Source organism: Monodelphis domestica, chromosome 2 (genome assembly GCF_027887165.1).
Source record: "Monodelphis domestica isolate mMonDom1 chromosome 2, mMonDom1.pri, whole genome shotgun sequence".
Taxonomy (NCBI): domain Eukaryota; kingdom Metazoa; phylum Chordata; class Mammalia; order Didelphimorphia; family Didelphidae; genus Monodelphis; species Monodelphis domestica.
In genome coordinates this window covers 269,523,895-269,548,891 of record NC_077228.1, presented here as the reverse complement: position 1 = coordinate 269,548,891, position 24,997 = coordinate 269,523,895, and the positions used below count along the sequence as shown (strand labels likewise).

Genomic DNA, 24,997 nt, shown 5'->3' with positions numbered 1-24,997 from the left:
CCCCTGAAAAGGGTATTTCCCATCCCTAGGCCATGATATAAATGGCTTTTCTCTTCTCATACTTGTACATGAACTTAATGTCTGGCAAGAGTACTAAAGAATATAAAGTTGAAGAAATGGGTTGAAAATTGATTTAATTCTTAATTTGTAACTTAAAGCTTCTACCCAAACTTAAGATTCCCATCCACTAGGAAAGAAACAGGAATCTAAACTGAATAGAAGGAATTATGATAGGTACATGGATTGAAACGGCCTTAAGGAAGGGGAAGGGAGGCAGCCAAATAAATTAAAGTAACATAATGGGGTAGTTGGAAAACAAGACAAGAGAGAGGAATTTTCACATTTTATTTGCCACAATGCAGATGACCCATTATCTTTCCCTACTCTATTCTCTCCCCAAGCTGAGATGTCAAGCCTTTCCTACAGACCCTGCCTTGGCAGCCTGGGCACGCTGGAACTCTTGTTGTAACTGGGCCAGAGCCTCACGTTGTTTTTCAGACTGTCGTTCTAAGTCTCGGAGCTGAGTTTCATATCGTTTGCTAAAGGAAGTGAGGAAAACACAAAAAGATAATCATACTAACTTCATCACAAGTTTGTTAGTCACAAAAGACCTGGGACAACTATAAAGCAGAAAAGCAGATTAGTGGGTTAATAAGAGGTCAATGTGACTGATTACTGGGGATAGAGGAAATTAACAGAGACAAGAAGAGAAGAAATGAATAATGAAACTGAAGTTATATGTCAAAATATGGTATGAGAATTGTATTGGCATAAGAGTCAAATGTGGTGGTGGGGAGATTGTAATGTGAAACGTGGAGGGAGGATAATACTCACATCTCTGCTGTGATATAGTCCAGTCTCTTGCCCACAGTAGCTCGGGCCTCCCCTAGTTCCTGTTTGACCAACACTGGGCCCAGAAGTTTAAACACTACATTGGATCCATCCAATAAAGCTAATTCCTAGGGATGGAGAGAAAACAGTTGGAGACACAAAATGCTTGGATATGCCTTCTGGCTCCTGGACACCTACAAATCTAGACTCTCACCTCTTTCACAATGTTATTTTCTGTTAGTTGTGCCTCCAGCTTCTGTCGACTAGACATAGACTTACTCAAGTCTGGAGTGGACAGAAATGAGGAAAGGAAAGAAATAAAAATATATTAGAGAGCTTGAAACCCCTCATAATTTCAATGGATCAAAGAAAATTGTATTTTGGGTAGGGTCATAAAATTAAGTCAGGGCATCGGTGATGAAGAAATTTTAAACAACAGATCAAATTTTGTGCACAAAGCACTCACTTTCATTCCCCTATATCACGATTGTACTGGAGAACTGTAATGACAAATCCCCATTTCACAATTGAGGTAAATGAGAGCATGTTCAACATAGCACATCAAGTTGTGTACAAGAGTAAGCATTTGAAGAGCAGCAAGGTGGCTCAGGGAATAGAGCCACGCTTAGAGATGAAGTTCAGATTTACTCTCAGTCACTATGTGACTCTGGGCAAGTCACAACTCCAACTGCCTCGTCCTTACAACTCTTCTGTCTTGGAGCCCATGTTTAGTATTGATTCTAAGACAGAAGATAAAGATTATTTTTTTAAAGTCAGTACTTGAATTCACGAATCTTGAATCTTTTGCTATTTAACCTCTTCAGGAGAAAAAGATTAGGACACTGAGTAGATGGCATGGAGGGGCTTGCTGTGGGGATCATTTTGAAGGAATCCCCGGTTGAGGAGCCAAATCCCGAAATGGCCCTGAGGCCCTGTTCACTCACCCTTTTGTAGCTGCTGATACTTCTCCAATTCCCCCTGAAGCTTTTTCTGAATCACCTCCGCCATGGCGTGAAGAAGGGTCTGGGAATCACAGAGAAGAGGTGTGGGAGAGCGTCAGTCCACAACTGGCAGCTTGGCCCTGCCCTCTTCAGAGCCCCGGGCCTGCTCCGGCCCGCCTAGGCCTCTACACGCGCCTCCAACCCCCCAGACCCGAAGAAAGGTCTCGAGCTCCACAGAGATCCTTTACTCTCACCTATAACAGCCCCCAAACCCGGAAGCAGATAGGGGACGCTGGGAAAACAAGAAGCACATGGCAAGTGACGAGCAAAAAAAAGGACGGCCTAAGGCACGCCGGGTAATGTAATTCCAAATTATCAGAATACCTAAACTGGGCTGCCAAAAAGGCCGGTCACTCGAACGGATTTGATGTCGGAACATCAGCCTGAGGAACACACAAGACAAAGCTGTTGTCGCTTTCGCAAGCCCTCCCTGGGCGGCCAGTTCCGTCCTTCAAGGTGAATTTTCATCTTTAATCGACACGTAGCGTTCCTGCTCCGGCGTCAGACACCGCCGCCTACAGATACAATCTTACCCAACATGGCTTCCGGAAGACAGCTCTCCTGGTTCGTCCTCTGATTGGTCACTAGTCTTTGGGATCCTCCTACGCCAACTAAAGCTTCCGGTTTTTCCATTTAACCGATCGTGGGACCTTAGTGTGGAGTTTGCACGTGGTTTTTGAAGAGTCCGGTTTCCGGGGCGCATGGAGGCAGCTCCGAAGCCGGGCAGCGGGGCTCACGTTAAGGGCCAGGGCAAGAAACAGGTACGGAGTGCCTCTGCCCCCTATCCTGGCGGAGAGAATGGGAAGGACCGTGGACGGCCCAGGCCGTGAGGTCAATCCGTTTCTATGTCTTCTCCGTGTCTTCACTCTTGTTAGTCTAAAAGCAGGAATTCTTAACTTTATTTGTGTCGTGGATCCCGTTGGCAGTCTGGTGAAGCCTATGAGCCCCTTCTTAGAATGATATTTTTAAAGATATAAAATAAAATTAATAACATGGTTATCAAACTATCAAAAGTTTAGGGGGCAACTGGGTGGCTCAGTGGATTAAGAAACAGACCTGGAGATGGGAGGTCCTGGGGTTCAAATTTGGCCTCAGACACTTCCTAGCTGTGTGATGCTGGGCAAGTTACTTAACTCCCATTGCCTTGCCCTTACCACCACTCTTTGGAAGTTAAGGGTTATTTAAAAAAAAAAAAGTCAAAAGTCAGATTTGTGATGTAGTAATAGATGTACTTTAGAACACTAAATGTATTTAATGTAATTTAATGTGCTTGAAAACACAAGAAAATTAGAGTTAAGTTTTAATTTTTGAAAGATATGTTTGGGTGAAGGCTGTTGTTGCAGAACTTGAATAGGCTTAAATGGTAAACTATTGGGTGATCTTTGACAAGAAAGGCATGTGATTTTGGACATCCATGTTGATTTTTATTATTGAAAATACATATTGACAAATTAATGTTGTTGAAAACACTTTTAATATCTTCTAAACCTTTAGTGCCAAGGAGTCATATCTTTTCTGGATATGATCGGAGTAGGTATCAAGGTGTCACTAGGTTTGGTGCTGCTTCATGATCATCCTTACCTCGTTTATTCCAGAAACCAAGACGATACTGGGAAGGGGGAAATGATGAAGCCCATCCCCTCCCTGACAAGGGATCCAAAAGGAAGTGGGAGGAGAGGCCCCAGCCTAAGGATGCCCAAGTACCCAAGAAACCAAAGCAGATTCGGGAGCCAAGACCAAAGCAGAAGCAGGAACTAAGCTCAAAGCAGACCCAGAAGGTTCTGAGGTCAAAGCAGACCCAGAAGGTTCTAAGGCCAAAGCAGAACCTGAAAGATTGTAACTCAGATCAGAAGCAGGAGCTGAAGCCAAATCAGACATTATCTGGGGTAAGATCTGGGTTGGGAAGCAGGAAGCTTGCATCATTGGATAAAACTGCAAGAATATCACCAGCTCCCAGCTGTTCTACCTCATGCCCCTCTCACGGGCTTTGATTTGAATTTTTTGAATAGAGGAGAAAGGGTAGGATCTGTTTGGGGAATTAACTCAGGACAAAATAAGGGAATTTGAGGGACTGAAGAATAGTAGTAAGGAACTCCTGAAATGGTAAAACTTAGTATAAAGTGCTATGTAAATGTGAGGCATTGTTATTAGGAAAAAATGTGAGAAAAGAGACTGACCATCTCTGGTGCAAACTTCATCTCATCACACCTAGGCTCAGGATCCATTTCCAGGACCAGCACCAGTCTCAGAGAATGCTGTAAATAAGTTCCGAAGAGGTGGTTCTAAATTTGTGACGGTAAGGGGCAGCTGAGCGTCTTAATACCCATCACAATAATTGAAAATGAAAACTCAAAGTTGATAGTTTCTTATCTTTAACCTGTGGTGGTTTTTCCCCATTCCTTATTGTTGATTCATTGTTCTCTTAGTGATCATCACAGTGATTGAGAATGAAGAGTTTTAGGGGTTCTTAGGCTTTCATTCCTAATTTATGACCTTTGATTCTTCATTCTCTCAGAAGCAACCCCTTAAGCTGGTAACTAAGGATAAACTCAAGGTAGCTGCCTCAGAAGAGGAGGAAACAAGTGTCCGTGCAGCCCGAGCTGAACTGTTACTTTCTGAGGAGCCTGGGTAAATGATCCATCCTTGCTTAGTAGCTTCTTATTCACCTTTCAGAAGTCAACAGCCACAACTCTTGGGATCTAACCTGTGTTATTGTTGTCCCTTGACTCCCCCTCCACCCTCTTCTCATACCCAGTATTCCCAATTCTGCTCAACCCTGTGCTAGTGAACTTTTCAATGTGCCCTCATCTTCCACAGGTTTCTGGAGGGAGAGGATGGAGAAGACACAGCTACAATCCACCAGTCTGACATTGTAGAGGCTGTGGACATTGCAAGTGCTGCTAAGGTGAGATGGAAAACTGGGAAGAAATTGATAATGATGGGGAAGACACCAGTGTCATTGATTACCTGTGTGATTGGGGTTGGATGGGAGAATTTCCAGACTTCACTGCTTTCTGGATGTCTCTGTACTTACACAATGCTTGAGTGCTACACAAATGTTTGTTTCCATTCTTTCCCTTCCCACTGTAGCATTTTGATCTGAATTTGCACCAGTTTGGACCCTACAGACTGAATTACTCACGGACTGGAAGGTGAGGGATTTAGTTCTATCAGCATAGTGAACCTTTCTCTACACAGTTTTCTTTTTTGGCACTTAACATAGTTCCTGGCACATAGTAGGTACTTAACAAATATTGATTGATTGATTAATTTTCTCATCCAAGGTCAGTATGATGCTGTCACCTATCTCTTTGGCACTTCTGTTGTGTTGCCTGTCTATTTCTGAGTGAGGGAAAGGGATTAAAGTTATTGATAACTCCCTCCGTGCATGCATTCTTCAGACCCAAAGTCTGTGTCCTTGTGTTTCTCCTAGGGTGGGGGTGTGTTCCAATCATATTATAAACTCTAGGGACTAAGGGTTCCCAACACAGTGATTTCCTTTTCTCTTCCACCAGACACCTTGCCCTGGGTGGCCGGAGAGGTCATGTGGCCACATTTGACTGGATAACAAAAAAATTAATGTGTGAAATCAATGTGATGGAGGCTGTGAGGGATATACGGTCAGTAGGGTCTGGGGTTCTGGGGCCATCTTTGAGTGGGTGAGGTTCAATGACCTTTTGAGAGTCTGAAAGGGGTTGGGTGCTTGACCTAGCTTTAGGTCATTTTGTGGTATGGTCTATGATTCCTGACTCCAGGTTCTTGCACACTGAGACATTGTTTGCAGTTGCTCAGAAACGGTGGCTTCACATTTATGACAATCAAGGGATTGAGCTCCACTGTGTCCGAAGGTGTGACCGTGTCACTCGACTTGAGTTTCTGCCCTTCCACTTCCTTTTGGCCACTGCTGTAAGTGCTGGTCATCCTCAGGAACCAGAAGAAATTGATTAACCATGGGAAATGACCTCTCCTTCTATGGAGATGTTTAGGGAAGGTCTGGTAAAGGGTGTGGATTGGTGGCAGGGTGATTGGAGATGGAAAGAAGCCTTGCTTGTGACTCTCCATCTCAGTCTCATTTTCTCCACCTTCCAGTCAGAGACAGGGTTCCTAACTTACTTGGATGTATCTGTTGGCAAGATTGTTGCATCCCTGATGGCTCGGGCCGGGCGACTGGATGTGATGACCCAGAATCCCCACAATGCTGTCATCCATCTTGGTCACAGCAATGGTTAGTAAGTGTTGCAACTTGATCCTTTTCTGCTCTGGATTCCAAGACCTGTCTGGTGATTCAGAAGACTGTATTCACCTTAGACATGATTTAGCTCAACTTCCTTGTTTTGCAACTGAGCTGTTGGAGAACTAGAGTAGTTAAGTGATTTTTCCTGAGATCACACAGAATCAAGAATAGAACTCTTATCCTCTAACCCATATCCAGGGTCTACTATCCTAAGTTGCTTCTCCCTTTTAGTCCCTAACACTTCCCTTTTTGCTTCCCATGATCACTTAAACCTCAGACTCCCAAGCATCATGACTCCTCCTATGCCCTTATCTTATCCCTGTAGGTCTGTCCCCTGTGAAGTCCTGGCCTCTGTTCCCTCTGACTCCTGACTTCCTGACCCCCAGGCACTGTGTCCCTCTGGTGTCCAGCCATGAAAGAACCAGTGGTTAAGATTCTCTGTCACCGTGGTGGAGTCCGGGCTGTAGCAGTGGATTCCTCTGGCACGTGAGTCACTTAACATTAAGGCTCAGGTATCTGAGATTTGGGCTTGAAGTTGAATGGATTTAGATAAAGATGGGAAGGGGGTTATTTGTTACTTTAAAGGTGAATTAAGGGACAACTAGACTGGCTCAGTGGATAGAGAGCCAGGTCTAAGAGACAAGTTGTTACGGGTTCAGATGTGGCCTCAGACATTTTCTAGCTATGTAACTTGCCCTGGGCAAGTCATTTAACCCCATTTACTGGGCCTTTAACCTCTTTTCTGCTTTGGGACCAATATTTAGTTATTGATTATAAGATCGAAGGTAAAGGTTAAAAAAAAATCATTTTTTAAGATGATTTTTCCATATTTCCTGGAGGGCACACTTATACATTTGTATTGTGGGGAAAGATAATTGTCCTTCCATAGGAATAATCACCCTTTTCTATTTCCTAATTGTTAGAGTACTTCAAGTGTGGTCCAGATCCTTCTGTTTTTCAAAACCATTAAGCTTAGCACAGCCCCTGGCACATAATAAGTGCCTCATAATTGTTTATACATTAATCATTTAAAAAAGGTTTTTGTTGTCCTTTAAAATTTTGCTTAAAGCAATATCTTGTTTTTATATCATATGTTTACTATTGTATTCTTCCTGTTTCTTTGTGAAGGGCATTCTCTTAAAGTAAAAAATGAAAGGGAGGGGGAAAAAAGCTTAGCAAAAAAAGTCTGAAATTATTTGTAATGTTCCACTCTCATAGTCCTTCTGCCTCTGAAGGGGGGGAGGAGATGACTGATCTCAGTTTTCAATCATTTTGTTGTTTTTCCCCATTTTAGCAGTTATAGTTTATTGTATATATTGTGTTCCTGGTTCACTTTTATCTACCTTTGCGAAATGGTACAATAATACTCCATTAAACATTTTCCATTATATTCTATACTATTTTCCCCTTCTTATTCTATAACCATTTTTTCAGTCATTGGGAATCTATTTTGTTTTCTGTTCTTTGATCCTATAAAAGCACTGCTGTACATATTTCAGTAGTCTTTTTATTACTGATTTTGCATATTACCTAGTAATGAGGTCTCTGGATATGGACAATTTAGTGAACAATTATGGAGTTTTTTTTTTAATTCTTACCTTCTAGCTTAGAAACCAAGGGTCACATAGCTAGAAGCCAGATTTAAAAACACGACTTCCCATCTCAAGGTCTGGCCTTCAATCCTCTGAGCCACTTAGCTGGCTCTAATTTAGTCACTTTCTTTGTGTAATTCCAAACTGCTTTCTAGGATGATTGTACCAGTTTACAACTCCACCAATGGTGCTTTTGTCTATCTTTCCAAAACCCATCCAAGTGGGACTAGTTCCTTCCTGTGTTCTCTTTGTCCATTTTCAGGCTATGAAGTGGAATCTCAGGGTTTGATTTGCATTTCACTTATTATTGATAACTTGTATTCTCTTATATATTTGTTAATGGTTTAAAACTCTTCAATTAAAAACTTCTTGTTCATATTCTTTGACTCCTTAACTACTAGAAAATGGATTTTGGTCCTGTATTTTGGATATCAGGTCCTCATCACCTCTTTCCTGGGTTGATTTTTTTCCCCTTCTTGTTCTAGTTGCATCACATTTGTTTGTACAAAGGCTTTCCAATTTCATGTAATCAAAATTACCTGTTTTATCTTTTATAAACACCTATCCCTTAATTGGTTTGGAATCCCATCTATTTAGATGGGCTCATCCATTTTCATAGCTTTGGCTTTCTTCACTAATTATCAAACTTTTAATTTAAGTCTTATTCATTGAGCCAAGATTCATCTCCTACTTTCAGAGATTTACATTTTGTTAGTCCAACCATTACCTTAACTTTTTTTTCAACTCATACCTTCTGTCTTAGAATTGATATCATATATTACTTCCAACACAAAAGAACAGTTAGACTGTTGGTCTTAAGTGACTTGCCTAGACACAGCAAGAAGTGTCTGAGGCCAGATTTGGCATTACCTTAAACTTGACATAACTTTAAACTTTATTATTGTCTTTTCTCACAAGCCAGAACTACTTCCAGTGTTCCCAGTCCTTTTCACTGGCCTTTCTTGCTATCAGTGAAGCTCATCCATTTCTTGTTTTTGTCTACACTATAGTTATTTAACCATACCTCTCTTACATCCTTTCACATTGGTAGCACCCTAGAATTTAATCTTTCCTGTCACCTCAAACTTCCTTTATTCCCCACAGCTACCTCTGAACCTAACTTTCTTAGGTATTTTGCATACACCCAAGTTCTCAAAATATTGCTTTCCTTCCTTTCAGTTTTTTAACTCTTTCAGTGATTGATACCCTACATCTAAATACTCCAGCATGACAGAGAACTGGGAGGGACCAATAACAAAGAGTTAAAGATCTTGACAAGGTAAATGTATAAGGTAAATTTTGGTTAGCATACATGTCAAGTCTTACACTTGGATCCAGAACATAAACTTAGCAAGTATAAGATGGAGAGGCATGGTTAAATAGCACTTTGGGAAAAAAATCCGAGGTAAGAAGAGAAAAGTGAGTGGAGTCTCATATATTCCCAAATTCAGTGTTGTTCATCATTGTGGATGACACAACCAAAAAGAAAATGCATTCTGGGTAATGTCAGGAGGGCAGTCACTCTTATGAATAATGAAGTGATATGTCTTTCTGTGGGCTGCTCTGATTAAATCACATAAGGAATGTTGGGTTGAGCCCCAGGTGTCAGGGTTTAAGAGGCACTTTGCTTGGAAACATCCAGAGAAGGGCAGTCAGGACAGTGAGTGGCCCCAATTTCATGTCACATGTGGATAAAATAAGTGGTAATTGTGGGGAGGAACTGGCAGCTGGGGTTTATGTAAAAGGTAGGCTTAAACTGAGTCATGAACAGGGCAATGAGTGATTGTCAGGCACTGTAGGGGACAGACAGCATAGGTAAAGGATGTTGTCTTGAGGAACAAGAAAACATGTCTGACTATGGTATGAGCTACAGGAAGGGAAGCAATACACACAAGACTCAACAAGCATGCTGGGGCCTGCTAGTAAAGGGCTAACATGCCAAATAGGAGTTTCTATTTGGTCCCACAGGCAATAGGGAACATCTGAAGTTTGATGAAAGGGAGCAACCTGTGTTTTAGGAAGATCACTTTGGCAGCTTGTGTGTAGGACAGATCAGAGAGGAGAGAGACAAGGCAGGGAGTGCAGTCAGGAGGCTCTATAAAACAGGCCAGGGGAGAGAGCTGATGAACTGGATCGATGGCCTTTTCCATGGGTAGAAGGAGGCAGATGTGAGAGGGGAATAAGAAGATTGAGTGTATAGGGTGAAGGAGACAGAAGTTGAGGATGTCACCAAGGTTTTTAACTTGGAGACTAGAAGAGTGGTGTTCCCTTTGACAGAAATAGGGAAGTCTGAAGAAGAATAGGTTTGGAGTGGATAAGACCAAGTTGTGTTTTGAACATGTTGAATTTGAGATGCCTCTGTATTTAATGATGGGGCTCAGGAGACAGACACTAGTGCTGGTTATTAGTTCTAGATGATTTTTATCAAGTGAAAGACTATAGAAAGAGGAGAAAAAAGTGCTCTGGGGTCCATTTACTGGTAGGGAAGGTGATGATCCAGCAGAGGAAGAAGGAGCATTTAGACAGGGCAGTTAAGAGACTGAAAAGAAGGAAAAGGAAGGATGCAAGCATTTGTTAGACACCTGCTATGTGCTCAACTGTGCTAATCATTTGCAAATATTACAATTGATCCTCTCAATAGTTCTGAGATCAGTGTTGTTATCCCTATTTTACAAATGGAATTAGAGGCAGAGGTTAAGTAACTTGCTCAGGATCACACAGCTAGTGTTTGAATTCATAACTATAGGTCCAGTGCTCCCAAGTATTAAGAGAACACCAACTAGCTCCCAAGTATTAAGAGAACAGTGTCAAGAAAACTAGAATATCTAAGAAAAACTAAGAATATCTAGGAAGGGAGAATTGGCAGCAGTTTTAATGCCAAGGAGGAGTTAAGAAGAATGAGGGCTGAGGAAAGGCTGTCAGACTTGGCAGTTAATCAGTAAACATTAATTAAACACCTACTATGTGCCAGGCCCTATGCTGAAACATTGGGGATACAAAAAGATGGTCCCTACCATCAATGAACTTATAGTCTGATGGGTGAGATAACGTGCAAACAACATATATAGAAAGCAAGATAGAGACAGGATAAATAGGAAAGAATTTAAGAGAGGAGATACTGGAATTTAGAGGGATTTCTGTAGAAGGTAGGATTTTAGTTGGGACTATTACCTCCTACTTGATCAGGCCCAGATAGGGTTTTTTGACTGGGGAGGAGCAACTGGCATGAAGCAGTAGAAATTACAGAAAGATGAGGAGTCACAATGAAGGTGGGGAAGAGTGCTCATGCTGTGATCCAGCTTGAGTTATTTTATTAGGAAAAATCATTATCCATTGTACACCTGGCAGATGTCAGTAGCAGACGGGAAACAATACAGAGAGTTAATTCAAAGGAATAATTTTGAGATACAAAAGTCCTAACAAAACACAGAATTGCTAAATTCTCATAACTGGAAGTTCATACATTTATGACTGGAAACAATGACGGTGGGGAGAGGGACAAGAGGAGACTGGAATCTTTGGGCCTAGGCCAGATATACTTTTGTAAATGTCTGTGGGCCAGGTAATGAAAACACCAACTAGGCCAATATTTCAATTGGAAATTTTTGTCCTTCTTGCCAAAGAATAGATTTTTAAGAATTTGAAAATTATCCCCAAAATTAATGACTTCATTAACTCATGAAGTTTCATGATGCTGCCATGACAAGAGAATTGCTTTTGCAATAACCTCTTGTTTTTACTGAATCTTTTGTCTTATGGGACTTAAAGGAAGCTAGCAGATAGAGCTGAAGAAGGATGGTATTCTAAACATGGGAGAAAGCTGGAGGAAAACGCCCAGAGCCAAGAGATTTGAGTGTGTTGTTAGCTGAACACCCAGAATCACTGAATCAAAGGGTACATGTTGAGGTGAGGTATGTTAGAACACTGGGAAGGTAGAAGCTGACTGGGTTATAAAGGACAAACAGCATTTTGTATTTGATCCTGAAAGCAGTAAGAAGCCCCTGGAGTTTATTGAGTAGGGTGTTGACATGAGCAGGACTGAGTTTTTAAAAAATCATGTTAGTGACTGAACAGAGGGTGGATTTGGACTCAGGAGAGACTTGAGACAAGCAGACCCAACAGTGGGATATTGGTGTCTGTCGAGATTATTCTGCACCAGGGTTGTAGCGATTAAGAAAGTGATACAAATGGTAACTTTCATGGGGGAAGTTTTAGTTGAATAATGAGTTTGGAAGCCAGATCACAAAGGGCTGAAAAATGAGAGGAACTGAGTAGAGACAATTTTTTCTAAGAATTTAATTGAAAAAAAAAACATGACTAATGTGAGGTTTTGTTTTTGCTGGATTTGGTCTGTTTGTTATAAGATTTTTAGTGTTCATTTGAGGGAAGGGTACAATGGGAGGTAGAGATTGATACGTACTTAATAAAAATAATTTAAAAAATAAATCCTTATTTGCATTTTACCTCCTTATGTACATCTTAACACTTGTTCTGTTAAAAAAAAGAGAAAAGTGAGAGACTAAAGGATATTTTGAGAGGTTTTAGGAAATCTAATTAATAATAAATAAATAAAATATTTGTAGGCTCTTTGGGGACCTTTTGGAAGTAGGAGTGAAGATGATGTGGGTGTATCCTGATGAAGAAGACAAGAAGTGATGAAACCAAGTACTGATAGAGAGGGATTACCCTCGGTGGAAAGGGTCACAGAGATTTCAAGCAAGGGGTTTTAAAAGGTAGCAAGAGATGAGCTCCTTGGTAAATGACTTCTGTTTTCTTCATGAAGTATTAAGTGAAGTCTTCCCCTGGAGGGGAGGAAGAGGGTAGAAATTGTATTGGGAGGCTTTAGGAGAAAGAAAAGGTTTGGTGAGTGAGAAAGAATCAGTTAAGGTGGAATAACTGCCTTACAGCAGTGCTAGTTAGATAAAATAATTTTATAGTGGACCCATTCAGTTTGGTGGTATGACTTCCTTCTTTTTTTATTCAACTCCAAGTGATGTGGAATATAGAATACTGGGAACAGGAAAACCATGTCTTCATTTGGAAGAGTATTGAATTTTGCTGAAGTAGGAGCCAAAATTAGGTGGAAATTACAGAAAACAAATATAACCTTCAATCCAAAAAAACTCCCTGACAATAAATGCCATCCTTCAAAAGTGGATCAAGTTAACATGGGAAGTAGTGAGTGTGCTCTCTTTTGAGATCTTTAAACAGATACCAGATGACTACTTAGTTTATATGTAATATGGCTTAGGTTATTTATTTGGCTCTCATATAGTTGTTCAAACTTAAATAAAAATTACTATTACTAAATTACTATTACTAAAAATTACTATAATATTTTGGTTTTGTTCTTCTGTCATATCCAACTTTCATGTCCCCATTTAGAGTTTTCTTAGCAAAGATACTGTAGTAGTTTGCCATTTCCTTCTCCAACTCATTTGTACAGATGAGGAAACTGGCAAACGAGGATCACACAGCTATAAGACTTGAGACCAGATTAGAATTTAGGAATTTAGTCTTCCTGACTCTAGGTCTGGCACTTTATCCACTGACCCATCTAGCTGCCATATTTTGTTTTTATATTGCCTAAATTTCCCCAATATCCTTCTCTTTTCCCCTCTCAGTCATCCCATTTAAAAAACAATTTTTTAAAAAAGAAAACGAGAAAGTAGAAGGAAAAGAAAAAACCCTAGTGAATCACCATATCTAAAAAGACTGGAAAGTGTTCCATCTGCCACAGCAGTTGGGAAAGATGTCTTCTCATATCGCTACTTTAGTGTTATGCTTATTCTTCATAAATTTTTCAAAGCTCAACTTTATTTTTAAAAGTCCGAGTTCTCTCCTCCTTTCCATTTTCCCCTCCTTTGAGAAAATAAAAAACCAAAATCCATTACAAACCTGGAGTCATGCAAAATAAATTCCCTTCTTAATCACCTCCTTCTAAAAAGTATCTATCATTCTTCACTATGAATCCATTACCTTTCTGTCTGGAGGTGCATAGCATGTTTCATCATGGATCATCTGGAACTATGGTTGGTTATTGTATGATTGCTCAAAGTTCCTAAATCTTTCAGAGTAATTTGTTTTCATGGTGATGTTATCTTACAAATTGTTCTCACCTTGTTCATTTCATTTGTCTCAGTTTATACAGATATTTTTAGTTGTTTTTTTTTCTGAAATCATACCCTTATTATTAATAGAATTCAGTTACATTTATTTTATTACAACTTGTTCAGCCAGTCCCTAATTGAAGGGCATTCCCTTGGTTGCCAGTTCTGTCACCAGAAAAAGATTTGCCATAAAATTTTTTGTACATATCCTTTCTGATAGCATCACTCAGTCCTCCCCCAGGACATCTCTGATGAGAAAACAGGCCTGCAGGGAGTGGCCTCAGACCTCAACTCTCCCTTCATCAAGGCAGAGGTAGCTCTACAGAAGGTGCCAGGAGACCTTCTTCTTCCCTGTCATGTAGTGACATGCATCCCAACATGACAGGACAGCTACCTAGTTGATTTCAACGCCTACTTAAGACCTAGTTTACAGATAAATAGGTAACAGGTCTCCACTCTGCTAGTTTTTTACATTTAGACAAAAGAAAGGAAGACCCAACCCAGTTTCAAACTGTTCTTGGAGGCCAGAAGTGGAAACATTTCTCGAAAAATATTCTAATTCAACATAGTTTTTTACTTTATATTTTTTTGTTCTTTAAAAAAAATGCCTTCTCTTCTGTCTTAGAATTGTGAAACTGAAGGGTGGTGAGGGTCATGGCTAGGAAATGTCTAAAGCACAGTTTGAAGCTAGGACCTTCCATCTCCGGCCAAGGTGCTCTATCCTCTGATTGACAGCCCTTGGTCTTATTTTTGTGATTTGTCTATAGATCTTGAAAAGAAACCCTTTTCGGAGAAATCGGGAGTAGGGTGGTAGTGGTGGTGAGGGTGAGATTCCCCCCCCCCCCCCCCCCCGAATTTTCTGTTATTTTAGGTGTATTAATTTTGTTTGCTTAGAAACTTTTCAGTTTCAATCAAAGTTATCATCTTTTATCATTGCCTTCATCTTTTGTTTAAGAACTAGGGAACACAGTAGATAGAGCCCTAGACTCCAGTCATTTGACCTCAGTTTCCTAGCCCTTGCCCTGCTTTCTTAGCATTGTTACTAAGACAGAAAGTAAGAGTTTAACAAAAATCTCCATCTAGAGCTGTGAAAGTTCTATAATCTGTTTCTCTTCTTTTTTCATCACATGATCTTTAATATTAAGTATGGTATAAGATTAAGCCTAATTTTTCCAGGCCCCTTGTTCTGCATCTTCTCAGCCATTATCAAATAGGGAATTCTTTTCTAAGTAGTTTATATTTTTAGGTTTATTGAACAGTGGGTCATTGTAACTAACCAAACTAAATCTCATCGGGAACTTTTCAATAACTTCCCAGTTCTTCATGTTTCTTGCCTCCTGGGGCTTTGCCTGGTTCCTTCTTCTTGATAATAACAATAGTTCTTTGTTCTAGAGTACTTTTTTTCCCCCTTATTAAAACCGATATCTTTCAGTTTCAGAATTGATACTGTGTACTGGTTCCAAGGCAGAAGAACAGTAGTAAGGGCTAAGCACTGGGGGTTAAGTGACTTGTCCAGGGTCTCCCATCTCTAGGCCTGGCTCTCAATCCACAGTTGTTTTATTAAGTTAACAGTAAGTGGGAAAGGCAAAATTAAGGTCCTTGAAGGCAAAGAGTGTCTTAGACTTTCTTTTATATCCTGTGAAGCAGCATAGCACAGTTCTGCGCACATAGATGAATATTCAGTGAATACTAATTGATTCTTCCAGGTACATGGCAACTTCTGGCCTGGACCATCAGGTGAAAATATTTGACCTTCGAGGAAAATACCAGCCTCTGACAGCTCGGGCACTGCCCCAGGGAGCAGGACACTTGGCATTCTCCCAGAGAGGCTTGCTGGCTGGAGGCATGGGGGATGTGGTGACCATATGGAGGGGACAAGGACAGGGTGGCTTTCCCTCCCTCGACCAGCCATATTTGACCCATCGGCCCCATGGCCACATCCATAGCCTTCAGTTTTGCCCCTTTGAGGATGTGCTTGGGGCAGGCCACAGCAGAGGCTTCACCAGCATCCTGGTACCTGGTGAGCTAGAGATCCCAGCAGGAAGAGGGCCATAACATGATCAGGAGGGACAGGAAGTAAGGAGAAGAGGATGAGACAAAGGGCCCATTGTAAGCATTACATAAGCAATACACAATTCCCAGGTTATTACCTCAGACTAATAACAGGTAGCAGTATCATGCTTTAAGATTTGCAAAGTTTTTTGCTATTATTAATTTGTTTTATCCTCATATCAACCCTGGGAGATGGGCGATATTATTATCCCCACAAATGAGGAACCTGAGGAAGGCAGGTTAAGTGACTTCCCCAGGGTCACACAGCTCAATCAGTTATCTGAGGTGGGTTTTGGACCCAAGTTTTCTTGACCCCAGGTTTAACACACTATCCATTGTCACCCAGCTGTTTGCAAATTAGCTGGAGATATAGGAAATTGGGAGAGCAGAGGATAAGAGAAAGGTATAAATCCCAGAATTCTCAACAAAAGAATTGGGAACTAGGAAGTAAACCCAAATGGTTTTGAATGGCAGTAGAGAAGAATGAATAGGAGGTCATGCCCTAGGGATGAGAATGGATTCATGAGAAGAGGGAGATGGAACAAAGGAAGGCTATTTTCAGGTTTAGTTTCTGTTCCTGAGATTGTGTTCCCTCCCCTTCCTAGGGGCTGGGGAACCCAATTTTGATGGCCTGGAGAGTAACCCCTATAGGAGCCGTAAACAACGTCAGGAATGGGAAGTGAAAGCTCTGATGGAGAAAGTGAGTACACGTATATTTGAGGGCTTACCTGAAGGGTGTGTTGGAGGAAGGTGAAGAAGGGAGAGAGGGAGGGAGGGAGGAAGGCAGGAAGAGAGACAGAGAAAAGGGGAGGGAAGTGGTGGTGTGAGTGAAATACAAGATGGGGAGGGGGGGTATTGGCATTTGCATGAGTTAACTGAAGATTATTAAGAATCAGATTTGATAGGGGGCAGCTGGGTGGCTCAGTGGATTGAGAGCCAGGCCTAGAGATGGGAGGTCCTAGGATCAAATCTGGCCTCAGACACTTCCCAGCTGTGTGACCCTGGGCAAGTCACTTGACCCCCACTGCCTAGCCCTTACTGCTCTTCTGCCTTAGAACCAATACCCAGTATTAATTCCAAGACCGAAGGTAAGGGTTTAAAAAAAAAAATCAGTTGATAATGCCCTTGGGTAAGACTTGGCCCTCTATATAAACCTCTTCTCCATTGTCTCCTTTCCATGACAACCCATGATCCTATTTTTTCCTCTTTCTTTATAACACTCCCAGATCCCAGCAGAACTGATTGGCCTGGATCCTCGGAATCTAGGTGAAATTGATGTCATCTCTTTGGAGCAGAAGAAGAAGGAGCGAGTAGAACGACTGGTGAGAAGATCCTCTTTCTCTGCATTTTGAAAATATAGTCAATCCCAGACTCATCTCAGAGAAGCAGTTTAATGTTAGAAAAAACAGTGACTTTGAACTTCCACTTAAAACCTGGCTCTGCCCCTTCTGGTCTCTGTAGGGCTGCTGAGTGGTTCAGTGGATTGAAAGTCAGGCCCAGAGACAGGAGGTCCTAGGTCCAGATTTGGTCTCAAGATACCTCCTAACTGTGTGACCCTGGGCAAATCACTTAACCCCCATTGCCTAACCCTTACCATTTTTTTTTGCCTTTGAATCGATAATCAGTCTTGATTCTAAGAAGGAAGGTAAGTATTTTTAAAAAAAAACACAAAAGACCCATGTGACCTTCAGGAATTCTTTTTCTATATCTAGACATGTTAGGAGCAGTTAGGAAGCACAGTGGATAGAGTGCTGGGCCTGGAGTCAGGAATACTCATTCTCCTGACTTCAAATGTGACCTCAGATACTAAGTGTATGAACCTGGGCAAGTCTCTTAGCCCTGTTTGCCTTAGTTTCCAGTAAAAATGAGCTGGAGAAGGAAATTGCAAACCACTCCAGTAACTTTGTCAAGAAAACCCCAAAAGGGGTCAGAAAGAGTTGATTTTCATGTTTCAATTTTCATGACTGAAAACTGACCAGTGACATCAGGTTCTTTGTTTATAAAACTGAGGGGTGTAATCTTGACTTCTACTACTTGGACTCAGAGGATAGAATCAGGAATAGTTTAGTTGGCAGAAGATTCCAAAAGGCCAATCTGTAATCCTGGACACTTTGCTTCCCCAACCCCAGAGAGAGAGAGAGAGAGAGAGAGAGAGAGAGAGAGAGAGAGAGAATGAGAATGATCTTTGAACCACCCAGACAGAGCCTCATCCGAACCCATGCTCACCTCTGTGTCCAGGGGAAAAATAATACTGGTTCCAAATACAGAGACCTCTACTCTCTGGGGAAATTCCCCTGTCCCCTCGGAATACCCAGAAAGTAAATTCTGTTATTTCACAAGCCAACCACTTTCCTTTACCAGGGGTTTGACCCTGAAGCTAAGGCCCCCTTCCAGCCAAAGCAGAAAAAGAAGGGACGGAGCTCAACAGCAAACTTGGTGAAGAGGAAAATTAAAGTTAAAGACCAGGAACACAGGGTAAGGGGAACTGGAGTCATGGTAGTAGTTTGGTGGTGGGACGGAGGGAAGGTGAAGAATGAGAGAAAATTGTCTCCCAGGACACAAGCTCTCCTCACCAAACCACCCCAGCTAGGGGCTTCTTTCCTAGACTTCCTCCTATACTTTGTTGTCTTCCATTTTAGGAGCAGGTCCGGCAAAGCCTTCAGCAGCAGCAACAGCAACAGAAAAAACTACAAACCTCCCAATCTACTGGACCCCCGCCTTCTGCTCTGGATAGATTTAAACGCTAAGGGAAGCCTCAGCTTCTTGGATCTTGTGTGTTAGGACAGACTCAGACCCTCCTTGCACTCCTGCCCAAAAGGACCTGGACATCAGAGTTGCAGGAGCAGGGGTGTCTTAAAGAAAAGCTGTTTTTGATATGATGCCATGCATGAGGATGTCTGTCTTTGCCAGGGAAGCAGCTTTGGGATTTGGCTAACCTGATTAACCCATGTTTCCTCCAGATGAGTATACAGTCATCTCTTAAGGCCAGAGAAAGTACCATTATACTCCTTGTCAGACCTAGCTGGGGTGGGGGGTGGGGGAGGGGGAGTCCAACATGAGGCAAAGGAAAGAGAGTTGAGTTATGCAGCAAGGCTTTATTGAGGGAAGGGGGGGGTTAGGGAGAGCAAAGGGGGGGGGGCAGGCAGCAAATGGTTAGAGGTCTCCACCTGGATGAAGGGGGCAATCTTATAGGATGGTGGTCTGGGATGAGGTAACTTGGATTGTTTCTATTGGGCAAAGTTGGGGTACTTATGTGAAGCTTGTTGGCTGGCCCTGAAGGGGTAGGGAGTCCTGGTCTCTGAGGGTGGTAAGTTCTGAGGCCTTATGGCCAGTTATACGGGAGGTATAGGTTTGTCTAGGCCTGACAGGGAAATCCTAATGTTCTACCAGATTTTTCTGTTGTGGCAATTCTTGTTCCAGGCTCAAGCAGATTCTGGCGTTAGGAAGGAAAGGAGGGGTTTTAGTCTTGGTAGGGATTGGGGGAAAGGGAAAAGGGATTTTGGTCCCAGGATCTATCACTCCTCTCTTATAGAAATCAATCCCCTTCTCTGTGTTCTTCACCTACTATTTTGGGAAGAGGTAGCAAAAGCTTCCCATTTTTAGAATATTTAAATGGCAGTTTAATAGTTCTAGATCCAATTAATCCTAGAATCTGAATTTGAAAGGCCTGAGAGACCATAGTGTAACACCTTTTCTGAAATTAATCCCTTTTGAGAGTTTCTTAACATAAGGTCCCATTCAGCCTGTGCTTGGGCAACTTTCTCAAGGCAGCTCCCAGTTAAACATCTTGACTTGTTTTATTTTACCTTAATGTTAATTTTTAAATCTACCCACCTACTACATGACAGACTAGCCAAATGGTTCTTAGTAAAATATGAAGCCCTAGATAAGTGTTAATGATCATTTTCATTGTTCTACAGTCCTACCATGTTTATAGTCACTCCCAGCACCATTGCCGTTTGAACTCCAAAGCCTGAAAAACAGTAAACTGGTCCATCATGTTAATAGAGGCAGACTCAGGATTTATAACCCTATAGGAAAAAAACTCAAATTCTCAGAGCTTAGAGTAATTTGGATGAGTTCTCCCTGAAGATATCTTCTAAGCAAAGGCTAGATAATCTTGTTAGGAATTTGGTAGTGGGACTTGAGGTAGTCTGAGGTTTCTTCAAAGGATTCCTAGGGTCAGTTGTGAACCATGTGACAAGGAAATCACTTTAAAAGACTGATATATATTAATTTAAGGTCGCCAAGGAATTCAGCTATGTAATTCCTAAATGAAAACTCAAGTCAGCCGTCAGTCTTTTATAGAGTTTAATTACAAACAGGAGGAAGAAAGGAATGAGAGAGAGAGAGAGAGAAAGGGGAGAGAAGGGAATAGGGCTTAAATACCCCCTCTGTTTAGGCTGGGCCAAAAGGCCCAAGCCCTTAGATAGCTGGGGCAAAGAAAGGAGATCAGTCCCTATTACTCACGTGACCAAAATGGAGAAACAGTCTCAGGGGCCTCCACCTCCAGCTTCCTTCAGAGCACCTCTCCAACCACTCAGAGCCAAAACTCTCCAACCACACTTCAGTCCTCAGACCCCCTCTATCTTTAAGGGAACCATCCAAGTTCCCTCCCCTCAGTTCTCACATCTACCAATCACTGTCCATCATTTTCCCTGTGCCAATGGTGGCTCTAGCTTAACCCAGGACTGCCCAGAGGTCTGTGGCTTTGCACATGTCTGTTGAAGGTCATATTCTCAAATAATTAAATCTTGATCTATGCTGCAGCCCTTCCTAAATCCTGTTAGGACTGAGTAGGGTGGAAATTGTATTTTCCAAGACCTGATTCTGTCATTCCAAGTATCTCTATTGTATCAACTCTAAAATCAATCATGACTCAAAGAACTTCCTGTTCTATGCTTAAGCATAGGTCAGAGTCCTTTCCATTGTTCAGCAAAAGGTTTCTGTCCTAAAGTAATCTTAAGAAGGGAGGAGGAGGAACCTCCCATGCCAATGGGGTTCACATTCCAATAGCCAAGACCCACTATCAATAGGAAATTTTTCAAGTATGAAATTTCCCAATGGTGAAATTTCCAACATTTATAAGTCTAAGAAATTTTAAGGTTTACAACCAGAAGCCTCATGGCCCACTCCTGTCCACTTCCTAGTCAATCTGAGACCCATATACTCCTGGATTTGCTGTGGATACTGCTAACAGTGCCTAGTGATCTGAAGGACATGGTCCTAAAGCCCAGTGGTCAGCCTTTCGTTGGTGTTGGTGGAGGGAGTTTATGAACCCCAATGGGGGCCTGGAGAGAAAAGTAGTAGAAGCACTCTCATAAACCTAATGATTGGTTTTACTATATGATATTCAGGGTAGTTCTGAGGGAAGCAGGAAGCCAGAGTTGGGAGGAGTGAATTCTTCAGAATCAGATGCCTGATTGCCATTATCACTGGAGCTAGAAGGGACCTCAGAAGACATCTGATTAAACCCTTTCTATTTTAAAGATGGTGAAACCAAGGCCCACAGAGTTAGTGATTTGGTTAGGCCACCAGCTGGCACAGAGAATTTGGGTGCTGCACTTGAGTTAAAATCCTACCCCAGACACTTGGCTGTGTATGACCTTGAATAACTCATAAGCTTGCAGATGAGGATAATGCTAGTCACAGTGTTGTGAGGACTGAGTGACATAGAAGTGTTACATGAATAAATGCTAGAGGGCAGCTAGGTGACTCACTGGATTGAGAGCCAGCCCTTAAGACCAGGCCTTGGGTTTAAATGTGGCCTCAGGCACCAGCTGTGTAACCCTGGGCAATTCACTTAACCTCCATTGCCTACTAACCCTTACCATTTTTCAATTCAATACACAGTATCAAGTCTAAGATGGAAGTTTAGCGTTTATAAAAAAAAATAATACTGGCTATTCTTTACCCAAGGTCAAGAAGGCAGTAAACAAACATTGAATTTCATAGAAAAATAAGGCACATGTATTGGTTAACCATTATGCATGCTGCCTCCAAACTTACATCCCTTGTTCCTGGTTCTGTTTTCTGGTCCAAAGAAAACTATTCAATGTGTTCCCCAGGCAAAACGTGGCAGTTTCCTTCATCTGATTTTCTAACAGTGTAGGGAGCTCTTACTAGCTTCATCTTCCCATAGGACAGTAACAGGCCTGCTCTTTCCAGCTGATTGGGTGGTTTCTAGAATGTTTCAGATGTGGTCTGGGCAGACCAGTTTATAGCTGGACTATTATCTCCTAGTCTTAGACATCACTTAATGCAACCTCAGGTCACATTAGTTTTCTTACTGTAGTCTCATAATACAATACACGCAGATGAAGAAAACAAGGAGGCTTTACTAATTCACAGAAGAATAGCTATCACCTCCTGCCCCTGCAGAAAGGCACTACACCCTGGGAGACAGTCTCAACTGTCCCCTCCGACCATCTCAGGAAAGGGAGGAAGGCTTTTCTTCCCAGCTGATCAGGGCCCAACTAGCTCACTGATCTGAGCCCTCTCCTGATCATTTCCAGCTCTAGAATGTGGGACGGGGCTGAGACCCCCAACCTCTTCTAATCCCCTCTTGACATCTCAAGCTCACCTTAGCTCTTATGAGGTGTCAAAAATGCCAGTGGTGAATCACCCAACATCTTAGCATTCCCAAGGCTTCTTGGAGCCAGGAGCAGAGTGGCCTATTCCCTGAGGAACTCTTCACAAGCTCCCAGATATCCTTCATCTCCCAGGGTTCAATATGGTGAGAGGTTAGCAAGATCCTCCCAAAGCAGCATCGGTCGATGGGGTAGCGGGAGGCACCTGCTATCCGTATGCTGTGGGTGGGGATAACCCCCACCCTCTTGGCAATCACCCCGATAAAGACATCCTCTACTGGTATCAGAGGCACACCCCCAGCTGCCCTCAGAATCAGCCGCAGGACTGGGGCTGATAACACATAGCCAGTGCCTGAGCCATAGGGTGGGAAGGGACCCCGGGCAGAAGGCCACTGCACCTCTGATACCCAGTGCCGGCTGTACTCCGACCGGGAAGGGTAGACTCTCCGATGAATATGGCCTAGGTACAGGTAGGGTACAGGAAGATTCGGGCTACGGGCAGCAGTTCCATCTCTGTCGAGATATCTCTGTTGCCAGTCCTTTTTCAGGTCGTTTCCTCGTTGCTTAAGCTCAGCCACAAGCCCTGGGACATTGATGTAGACATCATCGTCAGTCTTGAGGACGTAATGGACATCAGGGCAGTACTGGGCTGCCCATGCCAGCCCACTTAGAGTTTTTAGAGTAAGGTTTCGATAGGAGTCCATGAAAGCAGCTTGCACAATATCCCCCTTAACCTGTGCTTCCTGTTTCAATACTTCTTTAATGTTTTCCAAAGGACTGTTACTGGGTTCCCCCAGCATGAAGAGTGTCCGGACCAAGTAGCCCTGGATCTCCTGCAGAGCCCCCCAGGAGGCTCGAATGGCATCTCTCTGCTCTTGGTGGTCAGGCGCGGAGCTCACCAGAATCAGAAGGAAAAGTGGGGAACCAAGACCTGTGCAAACTCCTATGTTAGGGATCAGAAGGTGAGGCAAGGAGAGTGGGGGCACAGGTGCAGCTGGAGCTGGCATTAGAGGAGTGCAGGAGAGCTCCTTCCTTATCTCAGAGGGACAGAAGATGGCCCAGATGCACAAGAATGTCACAGCTGCCAGGAGAATGCAGCGCGGGTGAAGGCAGAAGGACATGGTAGGGTGCATAGATTCAGATTTGGTTGTGACCTGGGAACAGAGAAATGGAGAGCAAGAAGAGTAGATTAGAGTTGAAACAGGCAAAGGCACCCACTAGATAGTCATCTCGGTCCTGGCTGCCCTCCTAGGCAGCCCTAGCTCATCATCCTTCATTCTAGCTGCCCCTCGGAGACCCCAGCATCCTCCTTGTCAGCTCCTGCTCTGGGAGGTGGACTGGGAAAAAAGAAGGTAGGAGTGGGGGGTGGGGCAATGGAACTGAGGATGCTGATTTCAGAGGATGGAGGAGCGGACTGACAGACACCAAGATGGTGAAGGGCTGGGAGAGGGAGGGGAAGAAAGGGAGCTGGGGACAAGGGGGCCACCCGGAGGGGGTTACCTTGTCTGCAGCACCCTGACGCCCCAAATCCTAGCTCCATGGTTGCGCCGATTATCAGTTGCGTGCACACGCCTCTTCTCGCCGTCATCCCCCTGGCCCCGCCTTCTAACTCCCCCTCCCCCCCAGTCGGCCTGCTGTCAGCAATCTCCCTCTGCCTTAGATCAGCAGAGCTCTTGATGGCGCCGGGCTCCCCGCTCTATCTCCATTCCCCCTCCCTCTTTCCGTCTAGGTTTGGGTGGTCCCTTCCCGTCTCCCGCCGGGCCCCCTTCGCGCTATTCCTCGCCAGGACTGAGGAGGGCGGGGCGGGGCGCCTGTCCCCTCCCATTCGCTTTCTCCCCGTGCGGGAGCCGCGAGGTCCGGTCTCCCACCTCCGTTGGATGTCAACGTGTCCTTGGATATCTCTACATCTGGGGGCCGGCTCCTCTGTACAGCCGAGGCTGTGCTGGGATTCCCTACGAATGGTCGCCAGGCTCCCGAACCCCCCCCCCCCTCCCCGGCCCGGCCCAGCCCAGCCCTGCCCAGCCCGGCCCAGCCAAGATGCCTTCCCACACTTTTTCTGTACGCGCCGAACCCGGAGCCCAAGGTCCTCACCTCCTTGAGCCCCTTCAACTCGGAAGGGTTCCGGCCTTTTTCAGTCTCGTTGCTCAGCCAAGTTGTTGAGATCGGGAAGGTGGGGGCGAGAAAGGTCCCACCCCTGCTTCCTTTTCACCGAGACCCGACTCCACCCCTATGACATTTTCCCAAACTGCAAGTCCAGGCAGGAAGTCTCAGCCTGGGTGTGCCCCCTCACCTTCAGGGCCATGGCCAATCCAGGAAGGAAAGCCTTGGGCCGGCTGCCAAACCGTCCCACGTGCTCCACTTCTCAACTAATTAGCAAGCTCAAGGAGGGTAACCTATTAATCTAGGATCCTTTCGTTTGGGCAGAGCTGAAGCATGGGAGACTGGTTAAATAAAAGTAGAGTCCAACCATTCTGGGTTCATGTGCTTTGCTTTAAAACAGCTACTATTGGGATTTTGAGCATTTTACTTGTAATGGCCAAAAATGAATGCATCATCAGGTGCAGGTGTTTTATTATTCACTGAACCC

General features: G+C 43.3%; 3 protein-coding genes across 5 annotated transcripts; 1 reads left to right on the top strand and 2 right to left on the bottom strand.

Moving 5' to 3' along the window:
- Window positions 1–331: 331 nt before the first annotated feature.
- On the bottom strand, window positions 332–2,295 carry PFDN6 (prefoldin subunit 6). Of its 2 annotated transcripts, none has more exons than XM_007483674.3 (5): window positions 2,157–2,295; window positions 1,776–1,854; window positions 1,046–1,116; window positions 835–959; window positions 332–539 (listed from the first exon to the last, which is right to left on the bottom strand). In XM_007483674.3, exons 2-5 carry the CDS (start codon window positions 1,837–1,839, stop codon window positions 410–412), a joined length of 390 nt encoding a protein of 129 aa, XP_007483736.1. In that variant the 5' UTR covers window positions 1,840–1,854; window positions 2,157–2,295; the 3' UTR covers window positions 332–409. The 2 variants fall into 2 exon arrangements, with proteins under 2 accessions (XP_007483736.1, XP_001369480.1); XM_001369443.5 differs by having other exon boundaries at window positions 2,027–2,158.
- A 159-nt stretch (window positions 2,296–2,454) lies between these two features.
- On the top strand, window positions 2,455–19,825 carry WDR46 (WD repeat domain 46). Its single transcript, XM_016430990.2, has 15 exons — window positions 2,455–2,593; window positions 3,428–3,718; window positions 4,045–4,128; window positions 4,348–4,460; window positions 4,650–4,737; window positions 4,923–4,984; window positions 5,348–5,452; window positions 5,588–5,738; window positions 5,922–6,057; window positions 6,453–6,552; window positions 15,475–15,788; window positions 16,426–16,520; window positions 17,047–17,142; window positions 18,182–18,295; window positions 18,460–19,825. The coding sequence occupies exons 1-15, from the start codon at window positions 2,534–2,536 to the stop codon at window positions 18,565–18,567; spliced, it is 1,917 nt and encodes a 638-aa protein (XP_016286476.2). The 5' UTR covers window positions 2,455–2,533; the 3' UTR covers window positions 18,568–19,825.
- B3GALT4 (beta-1,3-galactosyltransferase 4) lies at window positions 18,931–24,935 on the bottom strand. Of its 2 annotated transcripts, none has more exons than XM_056818022.1 (2): window positions 24,502–24,935; window positions 18,931–23,564 (listed from the first exon to the last, which is right to left on the bottom strand). In XM_056818022.1, the coding sequence occupies exon 2, from the start codon at window positions 23,541–23,543 to the stop codon at window positions 22,422–22,424; it is 1,122 nt and encodes a 373-aa protein (XP_056674000.1). In that variant the 5' UTR covers window positions 23,544–23,564; window positions 24,502–24,935; the 3' UTR covers window positions 18,931–22,421. The 2 variants fall into 2 exon arrangements, with proteins under 2 accessions (XP_056674000.1, XP_003340432.2); XM_003340384.4 differs by lacking the exon at window positions 24,502–24,935 and adding an exon at window positions 23,911–24,404 and having other exon boundaries at window positions 20,118–23,564.
- Window positions 24,936–24,997: the final 62 nt, after the last annotated feature.